The 14,909-nt window shown below is 42.9% G+C and overlaps 1 protein-coding gene across 1 annotated transcript; it reads right to left on the bottom strand.

Moving 5' to 3' along the window:
* Positions 1 to 1,312: 1,312 nt before the first annotated feature.
* On the bottom strand, positions 1,313 to 14,756 carry LOC108754533 (PHD finger protein rhinoceros). The gene is made up of 10 exons (XM_018496924.1): positions 14,541 to 14,756; positions 12,980 to 13,029; positions 12,378 to 12,892; positions 12,117 to 12,273; positions 11,004 to 11,156; positions 10,589 to 10,876; positions 10,216 to 10,389; positions 9,971 to 10,137; positions 9,189 to 9,312; positions 1,313 to 9,109 (listed from the first exon to the last, which is right to left on the bottom strand). The coding sequence occupies exons 3-10, from the start codon at positions 12,833 to 12,835 to the stop codon at positions 1,838 to 1,840; spliced, it is 8,793 nt and encodes a 2,930-aa protein (XP_018352426.1). The 5' UTR covers positions 12,836 to 12,892; positions 12,980 to 13,029; positions 14,541 to 14,756; the 3' UTR covers positions 1,313 to 1,837.
* Between the last annotated feature and the right edge of the window lie 153 nt (positions 14,757 to 14,909).

Raw genomic sequence — 14,909 nt, 5'->3', positions numbered from 1 at the left:
TATATATATAATATATATTTAACGTGTAAAAAAATATAATAAAAAAATATCTTTAAATTTCGCGTCTAACTTCGCGATCTTGTATGTGCGGATTGCACAGCGTGAAGCGAAAACAAAATGATAGAAAGGAAGAAAAACAAAAGTAAAAGAATGAGCGATTGGAGCAAAACGATACCGTCATAACATATTGCAGAGTTTAATTGTCACGTGAGAGAGGATGCATTCAAGTTCCAATTGTCAAATCGCGAAAGAGCACGTCCTTTTTTTTTCTCTATTCTTTCTTTCTTTTTCAAGCACACGAACGGATATGCTTGTACGTAAAAAAAAAATAAAATAAAAAAAAACCGAAAAAGATTTGTTCTGAAAATAAAAGAAAAAAGAATGCGTATCCCTTTTCTCATTTGATGCTTCACGTCCGGCTGGTACACACACTCTCCTTTTGCCACATTAAAGTCGACATCGATCGTATATCGCTCGAAATATTGTATATAGTATTGTGGTTTATTAAAATTCATTAATAACTAGTATTTTTAAAAATCACGACCTAAGTGGTGATTTGAGAAATATGCTTCTTGTACAAGGTAATTTTACGTCGCTGCCGCGGATACCCCATTAAGGTGTCGACCGTTGCGCACGAATATGAGCCTCGATTCTCATCAGGACATGATGCGCTAATACACCGCACCGGTTTATGTCCTTCAAAAGTTCACACCTGATAATCATATTGCTTTGAGGTCACATCGACGAGCGTAAGAGAAATCTTTGAGCGTAGCACGTCGACAAACATTAAGATGGAATTCCGCCTGAAGTCGTTTCTACATAGATTGTTTCTATAGACTTAAGTAATAAATAGAGTTAGACATCAGTTAGCTACGCAGTGAATGAAAATGACAAATTGTGGTTGATATACCAAGCATACCCTTCGTAGGATCTCTTTACAAGAGATTCCGTATCTTTAAAAGATTTTTAGAAGAGAACTTGTGTGTGATGCACGTAAAAAAAAAAACGTAAAGAAAAATTGATCGATATACAACAGTCGTTATCATTATACTTTGTTTCAGATTGAGGTTCCGATGCTTTCCATGAAGAAACACAGATGACTCATGTCTAATTCTACGAATGTAGATTAACGTTAATCTTGGTTTAACTTATCTTTTTCTAATTCTAAAAATTAGAAAAGAATAAAGAGTAAGTTAAATCGAGATTAAAGTTAATCTGTATTGATAGAAATGGACATCAGTAACACAGAGAATAATAACATTTTTGTTGTTTATCTGTGTTAAACAAAGATAAAACGTTATACTGTGTCATCTGTATCTCTAGCTGGAAAACACCTATTGATTAATTGAACAATCTATATTATGAAAAAAATTGTGGGTGCACAAAAGATACGCATAGGTAAGAGACGGTTTTACACAATGATTACGCAACGAGATGACACCTTAGTGTGGACCGTCGATACACCCGACGAAATGCACATGTTGTTGGTTTTTCCTTTTTTACTATTTGTGGTAAATTTTGGGCACTTTGTGAAATTTCACTTCACCCTCAGATCATTTACAATAATTAATAATTTATATTACACTCTTACAACATTTCTACCGAGTCTCTATCTCAGTATTGAACAATATACACTTTCTATTTTGTGTGCACGTGTGTGTAAGTGTCGCAAATGTGTTCTGCGTGTATTCAGCGAATATTTCCTTACGTATACACGAGGACGACAAGGTGGTGTCGGGCTGTCGTGTGCCACGTGATACATGATACACACGCGCACGCAGAAAATCGTCTAAGAAAGAATCACTAAATTACCATATTATACAATTATCATTAATTATCACCTAACTTGGCATCCTTGCGGGAGCGGTGCGGGCGGACACCCCGGCGAGTTGTGATTCGCGGACTGAGGCAGCAATGGAATATCGTCTTTGGAAGATTGCTTATCCATGCACGGCGGTTGCTGCTCCTCTTGCTCGGCTCTCGTTTCGATGACGGGGACGGCGACGTCGGGGGCCGGCAGGCGTTCCACTGCCACCACCGCCGTCGCCATCTCCTGCTCGGCGCCGCCGATCGGCAACGGCGCCGCCGAGTTCATTAACGTCACCGTCGCACTAGTACTGTTACCACTACCACCGCCGTCGTCCACACTCGCGCTACTCGCTACCACAGGATCCTTCAGTTCGTAGCCCTCCTGACAGCGAGTCAATTTTAACCGGATCGGTGTCACCTTCGCCGAGCGGATGTTCCTTGGGGCGGTGGCACCCACGTTCGGATCGGTCGGCTGCTTCTCGTCAATGCCACCCTCCATCGAGTAGACACCAGTCTCCTCCTTGGCAGGCTCGGGTGGCGGTGGACCAACTCGGCTGTCCTTGTTGTCCGATGACGCCTGTTGTTGATTGTCATCCTCGTTACCGGCGGCAGGCGCATTGTTCGACGCGTCGCTCGTAGCCGAAGAATTGGCGCCCGCCGCCTTGCCCAGCCGTATGATAAGTTTGGGCGTCGCGGCACCGCCCTCCAGAATTTGCACCCGCGCCTCCTTTTTACTGGACTGTCGTTTCTTCCGCTTGCCGTTCTTGTCGCGTTTATTTTTCGTCTTCTCGTCGTTGTCGAACCCTGCCATGATCATCTTGCGGAACTTCATGCTCTCGCGACGGAGCTCCTCCATACTAGGCGTGCTCGGGATGCTGCTAAGCCGTTTCTTCGGCGGCCTGATCCTGCTACGGTCATCCTGCGCGTTACCCATCTCCTGTCCGCCGATTATACTATTACCGATCTTGATCTTCAGCTTTGGCGGCCCTGCGCTGTTTGTCACCGTAGTGGCGGTCGGCCTAGTTTGTCTGCCTCTTCTGCGATCGCTGACTGTGCTAACCATAAGACCACGCTTTCTATCGGAACTACTCTCCTCTTCGCCGGCTACTACGTCGAGGAAGCTGCTGCCGCCACTAACGCCCCCTCCGCGTTCCTTCCGTCGTTTCTTCTCCATATTTGCATCAACGACAGCCTTGTAGTCCTCTCGAGTTGGTATACTTGTCATCGAAGCTACAGCTTTCGGGATGGTAATGACTGTGCGATTTGGATTGATAGTTGGAATGGTTGGCGTAGAGGCGACGCTACCGCACGCAGGATCGTCCATGTTCATATCCTGTGAACAGTATTGACGCAACAGCTCCTTCTTTCGCATGCGACGTAGATTTGATGTGCCAGATGCGACAGACGCGCTGGTTGCCACTGGTGCCACCGGTGCTTGTTGGACCAACGGTGGTACCGATGGCGTATAGTTCGCATCAAGGAATGGGCCTTTGATTTTCACTTTCAATTGATTTCGTGAATCGGTCAGAGAAACCTTGTTCATGTCAAAGCTGGTTGCGGACGTCGGGTCAATCGCCGAAGGATCGCCAAAACCTGGTTTCGCACCGGGCTCCTCGAAACCGCCGCTCGCAAGTTGTTGCTGTTTACTGGTGATCTTCTTTAACACAGAACAATCTCCATGCAGTAAATCATCGAGTTCCGGTAGGTTCGAGTCCGCACCTACGCTCGCGGCGAAGGTGCCTAACAAATGGTTGCCGTACGGTTGACCGTGAACCGACGAGCTCGGTTGGTCTACGGTTGAGTTGTATGTACGCATATCCACCGGACCTGGTAACAGCGGCATGACCGTGTCGGCGAATTGATGGGTGCTCGACTCGGACTTGACTATGGCAGCTTGATGATCGTGATGTGCCGCCGGTGACGCGAGCTTCTTGTCGTCGGCGTACTTCTTCGTGTGCAACGTTGGACTAGATAGATGGGACTGTATACTACCATCGTTCGCCATTCCGCCGAGAGGCTCACTCGCGCGGTTCTTCTCGTTCACGTCAGTGGATTTCTTGCGCTCGCGCATCGTTCTCAGATCCGCGATGTTGGTTTCATTCGCCGAATCTTCGTCCGAATCGAAATCATACACGGTGCCAACTAGCTTGTTCTGGATAGAATCGTCATTGTGTAGCGCGTTTGGCATCGGCACCATCGCGATCGATGGGTTCTGGTTGTTCCTACCGCGTCCCCGTCCTCGACCGCGACCGCGACTTCGATAACTCGAATGCTGGGATCCCTTAGAGTTTCTGCTGCGACCACGAGAACTCGGAGCAGATTTCGTAGTCTCCTGACGCGGTGATTTACCGGGCGATTTGCCCTGCAAGGATGTCACCCTAGCGGATGTTCTCGTCGGTTTCGACGGTGACTTCTTGCCGGACGGCGCGCTCTTATTGTCCGCGCTAAGCACCTCAGTTATATTCTCCACGACGGTCTCGCTGCTGGTCTGCGTCTCCGTGATGGTATTAAGGAAAGATGCCGGCACGGCAGGCGAATTAGCCGGCTGTGACAGCAAAGACGGCACGTGTCCCGATGGCAACGCTTCCGAAGATGGTGACTGCGTTGTGGGTGGTTGCTGCTGTTGTTGCTGTGGTTGCGGTTGTTGCTGTTGTGACACTGGTGGTGGCGGCGCCGGCGGTGGCGTGGTTACCTTCGTCGGCGATACCATGGCTGCGGTGAGAGCCATGTTATGCGACGACGAGGTAAACGCAGCGGTGCACGGCGACGCCCCGATGTTGAGCGACTCCTCAAGCGGCTTCGGCACGTGCGGCAGCATAGACTGTGGCGTCGGGAAAGGGGCGCCAAACGGTGGCGGGAACGGTGACGGATAGGGCAACGGACCAGCACACGATTGCGGTGGGAATAGTGAAACCGCTCCGGCACCATAAGAGCCGGTCTCCGAATAGTGATAAGGTGCTGCGTCCATTGGCGGATAAGACATCGGAGGTACGTTCTTGTAAGGGGGAATAGCCGTATGCTCCTCCGCGGAAGACGCGGATGTAATAGATGACGACGTGGATCGTCGCGAAGGTAAAACTTGGCTTTCGGCCCATCGCGTGTCCGGTCGGCCATTAAGCTCGTTGTAAGGCGAATCATTCTGCGTGTAATCCTGCCTAATGTCCGACGAGACATCCTCCTTGTCCAGCACGCGGTCCATCTCACTGCCCTGATCATCTTCCGAGTTGGGCAGACCGATTAGGTGACGATTCACCATCTCCATAGGCGTGATCTCGTCGACGATTTGCGCTGGTATTCCCGCACTGGCTGCTGTTATCTGTTGGTCCATCATTGCCAATGATTGCACGCGCGATTGCTCCTGTGCCGCGGCATGCTGTGCCTCGAGATGCTGCTGCACTCGCTCCATTGAGTGTGTCTGCTGCAACTGCAGATACTGATCCTGCATGTTAAGCTGGAGATGCGCAACCAGCGCTGCATCTGGATTCGCCACAGGATCCGGCATCACTGCGCCGATGTCGTTCGAGAATTGATGAGCGGCGGCAGCTGCGGCAGCGTAACGGTGATTCTGGTTGTCTATCAGCGTGTTGAGATGTTGCACGTCGCTCGGATTGAAGTTGTCCATGCTTGGCGGTACCCATCTCTCATCCGCCTCGGCTCTATCGAGTTTCGCACGCTCTACCACCGTCACTTTCGCCGTCTCACGTTCTTCGTTTCCATACATATAGTGCTCGTTGCTATTGCTCGAATAACAAGGCTTTCTCTTATCCTCCATAGTATGATTCTTGCACGTCAGATCCTCGGACATCTGCGCAGGATCCGAACCGCTGTTGCTCTTAATCTCGATTGATTGTACAACTGATTGCTGCTGCTGCAGCTGCTGTCCCACTGGCTGCTGTTCCTGCACGTCCATCTTCTCCTGAAGCAGAGGCTGCTCCTCCGTTGGTTTCTCAACCGGATGAAGAGGCGGTTCCTCCTTTTTCAGAATCTCTTCTTCCGCCGGAACAGATTCTAACTCAAACTGACTAGAATTCGACTTCTTCGATAATTCCATGCGCAGTTTCTCCACTAAATGCAGCGTTTCTCGCGCACTATCCTCTTTCGAGTCTTCCTTGAACCAAAGTTCATTATTAAAGGAGAACGAAAGCGGTGCTGCTCCTCGTTCCTCATCGCGTGGTATGCTGAAATCATTCGCGTCATCGTTCACCATGTCATCGGTCAACATGTCCTGATCAAAGTCGAACAGCTCCGACACGCTGGGATCCTTGCCGCCGTGTTGCGGTGAAAAGATAGAACGATTTACGGACTTTCTTCTTTTCTGCTGACACTCTTTCTCAGACGTCACGTTTTCTATTAATGCAGTAGAGACTTTATCGGGCATTGACCTCAAACAAATATTATCGTTGGACTCCTTAGTGACGGTCTCTTCGACCGTGATCATCTCGACAGCAGCCTGCGTCTCGCTCTCGAGCTTCCGCTCTGTCTTCTTTCTCCTATCCGTAGGTTTCTCTGAAATAATCTCGATATTCTTCTTTACATCTTCTTTTTCCAATTTCATTATATCTAACACAGCAATTTCCTCACTCATGTGGTTCTTAATATCCTCGTTCTTAATAGTCTCCTTAGCGATAGATGCAACAATTTTTAAATCTTTATTCTCCTCGTTACATCTCTCCTGCTGAATAGCAATCCTACTCCTTGAAAGTTTGTCAAGATGCTCGCGTTTTTCAAGCAGCTTGTCCAGTCCCCTCGATGATTTCTTCGGACTGTCTCGTTCCGCTCGACGCTGTTTCATCTCCTCCTCCAATGTATTGATCGCATTCTTATTACTTGTTTTCTTAATCTTCTTGTCATCTATTTTAGGAGTATTCTCAGTCGCTTTCGAAGGTTCTACAAGTTCTGGGACATTTTTAATATTAGTAGTATCATGTTTATCTTTCTCTATTTCCTTGGATGTCTTCTCCATTAATTTCTTTTCCACCTTCTTGAGCGATGTCGTTTCCTTGTTACCCTTGTCCTCCTTTGCGGTAATCTCGCTTGATTTTCGTTTGCGCGTCTCCGATTTCGCTCTGGACGCTGCTCCGCCGCTGTCCTCTTTGCCTCTGAGAGTAGACTGTTGCTGTTGTGTCTGCTTAATCGACTGACTCGATTTTTTGGTAGATTTGGCCCCAGATACACTTCGTAGCCCAACATTATTTCGAGACCCACCGAGCACACTTTGGTCAGCTGGCTGTTGTGTTTGCAGGGATCTTTTGGAGTCTCTTTGGTCGGCTCTTTTACTGGACTGCTGCTGCTGTTGCTGTTGTTGTTGCTGCTGTTGTTGTTGTCGTTGCTGCTGCTGTTGTTGAGCCTGTTGCTGCTCCTTAGATACGGCGGTTCTACCTGATTCTTCTCTCTCAGTAAGCGGCGGCTGAAACTCTGGTCCATGCCGCCCGTCGGAAGTTTTAAGCTTCTTATCGGGCAGCTTCTTGAGTTTCCGTCCCGTGACAGTCCTCTTCTCAGATTCGACCGCTTCGTCTAAAATTTTATTCGTTGACTGCCGTTTATTCGCAGTTTTGTTCTTCACTTGATTACCGTTATCGCTTTCGGAGGACGTAGTATTGGTAGTAGTTGAAGAGGAAGTTGGCTCCTTAGTGGTGCTTGACATTTTCTGTATCGGACTCTTAGCTACATCGGAATCGCTGCTACTCTCCGAAGAGCTACTGCCACTGCTACTATCACTGCTGCTGCTCTCGCTATTGCTGCTTTCAGGAACCTGTTTCTTTCCCCGTCTCTCTTTCAATAGTGACTCCTCCTTTCTTATCGGCAGCTCCTCCTTCTTCGGCGATTCCTCCTTTTTGACCTCTTTCCTCTTACCACCGTCCGGCAATTCCTTCTTTGGTTTTCCGTCCGCGGTTTCGAGCTCGGATTGAGCAGTTTTCGTGCCCATACCGCTCTTGATGTGCTCCGCGGCTTTCTTTGCAGCTTGCCGTTGCGGTACGTAAGCAAGGATCTCTGAGCCGTCACCGAATTCCTTGTCGAAATCATAAACGTCGTTATTTTTAGTGTCTTTTGATGTTTTGTTGTCGCGCTGTTTCTTGCCAGATGGCTTTTCCTTAGTCGGTTTCAGAGGTTCTCCAGGCGATTTCACAAACTCTACAGGTTCGCTCGTGGTATTCTCCTTCTTACCCTGTGTTCGCTGCATGATTTCAGATGCTTTCTTCGCCGCTTGCCGCTGTGGAACTATCAGAGCGGATGGTATACATTCTTTCTTCTTCGAATTTTTCACGTTCTCTTTATTCTTCGTAGATTCATCTTGATAATCTGACCTTGTGGCATCCTTACATGTAAAGTTTTTCTGCGTGTTCTTTGATATATCCGCTGCTGAGAATTCCTTCACCGCAGCTTTCGTGATAAGTACGGCCGAATGGGAATGATGCTCTTGTGAATCTGAATCAGTATCCGAATATATAGCAGAAGCTGCTGATGGACCGAGGCGAGAACTGGCGTTGGTGCTCAACGGTAACAATTCGTCGCTCTCGCTACCAGAACTACCGAGCTCTATATGTTGCAGAGTACGTGATCTGTTCACCATGTCCAGTTTATCACTTTCGCTACTATCGTGCAGTGATTTGATTCGTGGTCTGTCCGGCGCGTTCTTCTTTGTTTTTCGTCTAGCGGGAGTTTTGTTCTTCGACAATGCATTCCCATCATCTTCTGAACTCGATTCAATCTCGACCTTCAAAGTCTTAGATTTGTTTGTGCATTTACTGGTTGTTTTTCTCTCCATTTTCATTGCGTCCGTTTCGCTACTACTCATAGATGACAAATCGCTACCGTACAGACTCTTTCCTCTGACCGAACCATTGAAATAAGGTTTCTTATTGGACGCACCGTTGAAGTCCGGCTGTACTTTCTTCTCATCAGTAGACGCTGGTGTGGGCGACTCAACCTTGATTCGGGCGAGTATTGTGTTGAAGTCATGAGTATGATCTTCGGCATCGGGATGAGAATAAAGACGATCGTATATTGAAGGTCCATGATTGGCTTCAACAATAGCGGCGGCCGTCGTCGGAGATAGTGGTGGTCCGGCCATCACCATTGCCTGTTTGTGGAAAGTTTGTTCGCGCAGTCTCAGAAAAGAGCGACAGAGCTTCTCGCGGCGGCCAACCATGTAGCACAAATTTCGTACACGTTCCAAATCTTGTCGCAATTGAACAAACGTACGCATTTTTTCTACATCGGCTGCTTGACCTTGAGCACGAGCTCCTGCACTCGACAATTCACCACAACGAGGAGCTAATAATGGTTTATTATGACCAGCCTAAAAAGTAATATATACGAATTATAAACCATATCCACTGCAATATTCTCGCATCTAAGGATTTGTATCGACAACTTACTCGTCTCTTCAGTTTCCAATAATTATATATGTATATGATGCTATCAGGATCTATATCCAATTGTTGGGAAGTAATATCCTTTATACTAACATGCTTATCAAATTCCGCTTCAATTTCTTGCAGCCTAATATAAATTAAAAACAACAATTGAATATTACACTTATTTTTTAAAACATAATTTTAAAAATTAATTCTTTATAAAATACATAAAACGCATAAATATATATATTTTTATTAAAAATATTTTTTCTTATATTATTTATATAAAGAATTTTATTATTGTATTATTTTAAAATTTCATAAATTTTAAAACATTTAACCCTGGTCTGTTTAGATTTATTTGACCTAAAATTTATTTTCTTAATATTTTATTTAAAATTTTTCAATACCTCTGACATTCAATAACTTTGTCTGTTAATGCTAAATTAGTAATGTAAAATCTTTTCTCTGTAAAATTTTACTTTTTAGGTTTTTTAATCATACTGACACACAAACGGTATGATCACGCAAATTAGTATAATCAATTAGTATTATAGTACAAATTTAAATAAATTTGGTTGCATCAACGTTAATTTTAAACACGCTTAAAACTCTCTATCTTTCTGTCTCTCTACCAATTTAAAAAAAAAAGAAAAAGATTTTTAAGCTTCGCTTAAAGTCAAAAGAATGTTGTCAAAATAACTATGCAATCGGGCTTTAACAAGATTAATAAGATATAACTGATATATATCTATAATTTTATTTAGATTTCGAAAAGCATGTTAAAAAATTATGTCACATACTTAGCTGCACGTGCTTGATTTTTTTCTTCAGAAGTCATGTCTTTCCGCTTCCGTCGTCTGGATTCACCATCTTCAGAATCTGACCCACCCTTTCCTCCACTTCCTACGCTACCGCCAACGCCGACTTTGTCTTTTGTATTTGTTCTACTGTGCTTTTGACAATACGACTACAAACACGAAATTATCAAATGACCCTATATAGTTGTAACAATTCTAATAAATTTGGATCGCGTATAATAGCTTACCCTTAATTTCACACCGTCGTCTGCCATTTCGTCCTCGATAATAGCCTTCATTTCCAACCCATATTTAAAAGCACATGTAACATGATACGCTGTTTTACATGTCTTTATACTGCACTGGATGCAAGCACCCACACGTTCGCGGCATAAAACGCAAATTAAGGCCCATCGACTTTGCTGCAATTCGTTATTATTATATTTAATCAATTTGTGTATCCAGAATCACAGATAACAAAATCTCAAGTTAATTTAAAATATCTAAAACGTAGCATATATAATTAAATGTTTCAAAAAAGATAATTTTAAATTTGAATAATGCTAAAAATAGTAGATATAGACAGTAGATCAATAATTGTAAGATTTTACTATTATTTACCGGAATACTGGATATTTTTGTAATTGGTTCCATTCTTTCTACGCAACCAATGCTAACTTCGGGAATCCAAAGCGCACACGAGACATGAGCCCATTTTTGACCGCTTCGTGTACACTTCATTGCACCACCCTTATTAGGGCATAATACACAGTCAGGTCTTTGACTTAATGAACAAGTTCTACACAACCAAGAGCCATCGGGTATTGAAGTAATGCCGTAACAAGCTTGATGTACACATATGTTACAACAATCACAAAACACCATCTCGTTACCCTCTTCCGAGTCCGGCTATCATAAAAATTTGTGTTATAAACAATTCAACACAAACTAAAGTGTGTATCATACATATGTGAAGCACATACAACAAATTATATATTTCAAATTCGCATTAAATAAAAGTAAATTAATTACTCACCGATCTGCAAACATCACAAATGACATTTTCATCGTATTCAATCCCCAGTCCCTCCTCATTCTTCACGATTGTTTGAATCCTTTCCCAACAACGCACTTCCAATTCTTCAATGACACGTTCTAACTGCGATTCTGTAACCGACGATTGTCCAGCCTGGACAATTTTAATATAAAATATTAATGTAAAATGTGTTGTTGCATGTGTTATGTTGTTAATTAATAAATATTGTATATATATATATAAAAGAATCAATAATAGATAATACAGTCATTGGTTATATATAATAAATATTTATTAATTTTTTCAATAATAATCGTAAAAGTTATCAAATTATCTGTCATTAGAAATAATAGAAACAATTGTAAAAATACTAGATAATTTGATTAACTAAACTAAACGGGGATAATCATATAAATATTTTTATACTTCAGTGATAAAAAAATATAAATTGTAAAATATTCTTTACGAATCTTCAAATATGCATTTCCACCAAAAAAAATTAACAATAAAGAAATATTATATTAAAATCTTTATTTTTTTAGAAATTATAATAAACTACTTGTATTATACTTATTCCATTTAATATTTGATTTTTACTTGTTTTCGGAAAATTGTGATTAAATTCATAATATTTTCAAAAACTAATAAATCGGAAGTACCATAATAAACAATATGTGTTGTTAATAATAGTGTTTTAATTAGAAGCAAAGATATCTCAGATGACTACTCCCAAGTCAAATTCTCTTTTAAAAATATCGGTGCAATGTCTCACATACATTTAATAATCAGAAATTATTAAAAATTTCCATTCTCTTTCTATTATATAAATATATTTTTCTTGCAATAGAGATGTATTAAAACTTTTTACTTTGTCTTTTATTTATTATATAAAATATTTTTATATAAAACAGAAAATATATTTCGTTATGTAAAATATAATTAGTGCCGAGAAATTTGTCTTCAGATTTAATATAACATTTATATTTAAAAATCTTATCTTTTAATCTTACCTTTTATAAGATATCAAGATAACACAAATTCTTTGTGTACAAAATTAAAAAGCCTCAAAGAAATGTCAATTGATTTAGTATAACTATAAACAATTGATTGTACCTGTGCACGTTCTCCATTGAATACTTCCAACCATGCAATGTCAGTATCATCGAGATCATAAGCACAGGCTTTCTCCGCTCTTGTTGGAGTAGTACTTAAATGATGATCCTCTGAGTTAAAATAATCATCACGAGATATTCTTATTAACTTTTTAGGCCTGAAAAACATGGAATGATTTTGTTACAAAACATTATACCACACATTAATGATCACCAACAAGGTATTTCACATAATTTACAACAATACACATTATGCACTCACAATTTGAATTCAGCTTGTAACTTTAAAGGAGATGTCTGTGTAACAGTAACCCTCGGTTGAGGAAGAGCATCCGGACTAACGGGTACTTGAACACCTCTTTCCCACTCCTGTTTCCACTGATCAGTTATAACCCAATACTCGTTTGGACTCAATGGTTCACTGTCCGGCAATTTCATAGCGCTGATCAGGTCTTTACGAAATAATTCTGCTGGTGCTTCCGCGGACGTTCGATTGTATATACTGGGAATCTTGATATCACTGACAGATCGGGCGGACCAGGGTGCCCCCCCTTGGCTGGATGACGCCATCGTTTCCTCTTCTTCTGAGGGCCCCATGGTCGCTGCCAGTGCCGATGAACCAGTGGCAGCTGGGCCCAATCTACATTTGCGCCTTTTAATAGCGCCCGGACAAGACGCCAGATCATTGTCGTTTCTATGCCTCTTGCCTCGTTGTGCCATTCTACTATGCCAAATAAGCTAGTGGTACGTGGCACATGCAGGTGAACTGTGTACACCCTGAAATAACATTTGCGTACTTTTTGAATTTTCTATTCTCTTTTGAATATATATTTTTAAAAATATTATGTATAGAGATAAACTTACTACATAGTTATCCATATATTTATTATCTGGAAAGCAGATTATCTTCAGAACTGAAACATAAAGAATGTATCGCTTGATTTCGAAAAATTTCACAAATTGGTGAAAATTACCAATAACAATATAAACGAATAATTTTATTGCAAGTTAATGACACAAAATGTATAGTTTAGTAAATGACAATTGTTTGAAAGATAATTTTAGAAAAATAATAGTAGATCGCAAACCAGTTTGTTCATTAATATCCAAAATTTGATATAATAATTTACAACTTTATCCATTGATCATTAATTTTGTTTGAAGTTTTACATTCTCACTAAGATTCTTGAATGACATAGAAACACTTAAATCATTACTTTTCTTTAATATTCTATACAAAATACCTTACATAATATATTAAATACACATATTTTAATCAGAAAAAAAGAAAACATAAATACAAGTAAAAAAATATAAATTTTTATATATCTCAAATGGAAAGAAAGAAAATATGGCAAGAGCCAGGTATAAAAATACTAAAATAAGAAAATATTCAGAAAATATAAGCAATTATACACACACACACATATTATACACAGAAGATTCCTCAAATTAGAAAGAAAAAAAACATGACAGGAGTTATATGCAAGAAATAAATTTAAAAAAAAACATTTAAAAAATGTTACACACTTACAAAAAGCATTAAAATTACTACAATACGCATTACGATAGTCTATCACAAAAAATAGAAAACAGATACAGTTTCTCGAGTATCGAGTCCAGAGATAAATATATACAAATCGCTCGTGTGCACAAAGTCTCACGTGTACAAATGGTATGTCAGTTTACCGAGTAACGGCGAAGGAGCAACATTTCATACGATATATACGATTTCGCCTAAAAGTTATAAGGACGACGATATCAGGGGGGGTGTGCGAGAAGAGAATTGGAGTCGGGCCGAGCCAGAGCGCGGAGCGACGTCAGGCATCTTCAGCGGGCACCCGCGGCATTACTCCAATGCGCGCGACACCACTAAACGGCGGCGCGCGTCGTCGCCGTCGGCTGTAAACACGCGAAGGGAACACCCGTCAGATCGGCGATACGCGCGCGTCCGTCCCCCGCGATGGCTGGCGGATCTTCCGTCGTACGGGGGAGAGAAAAGAGGTTATAAAAAACGCAGGACCGCGAACTGGATGCGCGTGTCGCCACGAACAGTCCCGGCGGCTGCGGGGCGCGACGGCCGAGACATTTTACGCGTGGCGCACCGCGAGACGCGGGGCCACGAAAGCGGCCGCGCGAACGATGGACGCGGTGGACGATGGATGTAGACGCAGAGTCATCGATGGAATCGCAATTCCATCGTCCACGACGGGCGCGATCATGTAAACATTGGGATAGAGTAGGAAAGAGAGAGAGAGAGAGAGAGAAAGAGAAAGAAAGATAAAGAGAGAGAGAGAGAGAGAGAGAGAGAGAGTGAGCAAGAGAGAACGGGGCGCCCCGCGGGGATCGCGCTCTCTCGCGTATACTTAAGCGCTTGTACGGATCTCCGCGGCGTTTTTAATGGGGCAACACATTCACAACTCACTGCACGTGTCGACGATCGAGCGGGCCGCGGGCGGCGTTAAATCTCATTGTACACACACGGGGGATGACGGTCGGCACGGTTGATGCAATTGCGTACGGCTTACGAGAATGCTCACGGCTCCATTACGTTGCTGCTGGTGCTGGTTTGCTCCTGCTGCTGCTGCTGCTGCCCGACAACATTGACAATACAGATGGCAGCAGCGTCGCGCGCACTCCACCACAGGTCTCCCCCGCGCGCGCACACACACACACATATACACTCGGGAAGACCATTAAATACCTTATTATTGATCTATTAGCCGGATATATTTCCGCGCGCGAGACGGCACGTGATCGCGTGCAGGCGTGAAACCGGCCGCGGGGCCGCCGG

Source organism: Trachymyrmex septentrionalis, unplaced genomic scaffold (assembly GCF_001594115.1).
Source record: "Trachymyrmex septentrionalis isolate Tsep2-gDNA-1 unplaced genomic scaffold, Tsep1.0 scaffold8, whole genome shotgun sequence".
NCBI lineage: Eukaryota > Metazoa > Arthropoda > Insecta > Hymenoptera > Formicidae > Trachymyrmex > Trachymyrmex septentrionalis.
This window is presented reverse-complemented; position numbering and strand designations above follow the sequence as displayed.

Bases quoted from the DNA above. Each gene is read 5' to 3' on its own strand.
- LOC108754533 (XM_018496924.1), bottom strand. From the start codon at position 12,835: ATGGCACAACGAGGCAAGAGGCATAGAAACGACAATGATCTGGCGTCT. The intron at 10,877-11,003 runs GTGAGTAATTAA...TTTTTATGATAG, and splicing joins TTTGTGATGTTTGCAGATCG to CCGGACTCGGAAGAGGGTAA. The intron at 10,138-10,215 runs GTAAGCTATTAT...TCGTGTTTGTAG, and splicing joins ACGACGGTGTGAAATTAAGG to TCGTATTGTCAAAAGCACAG.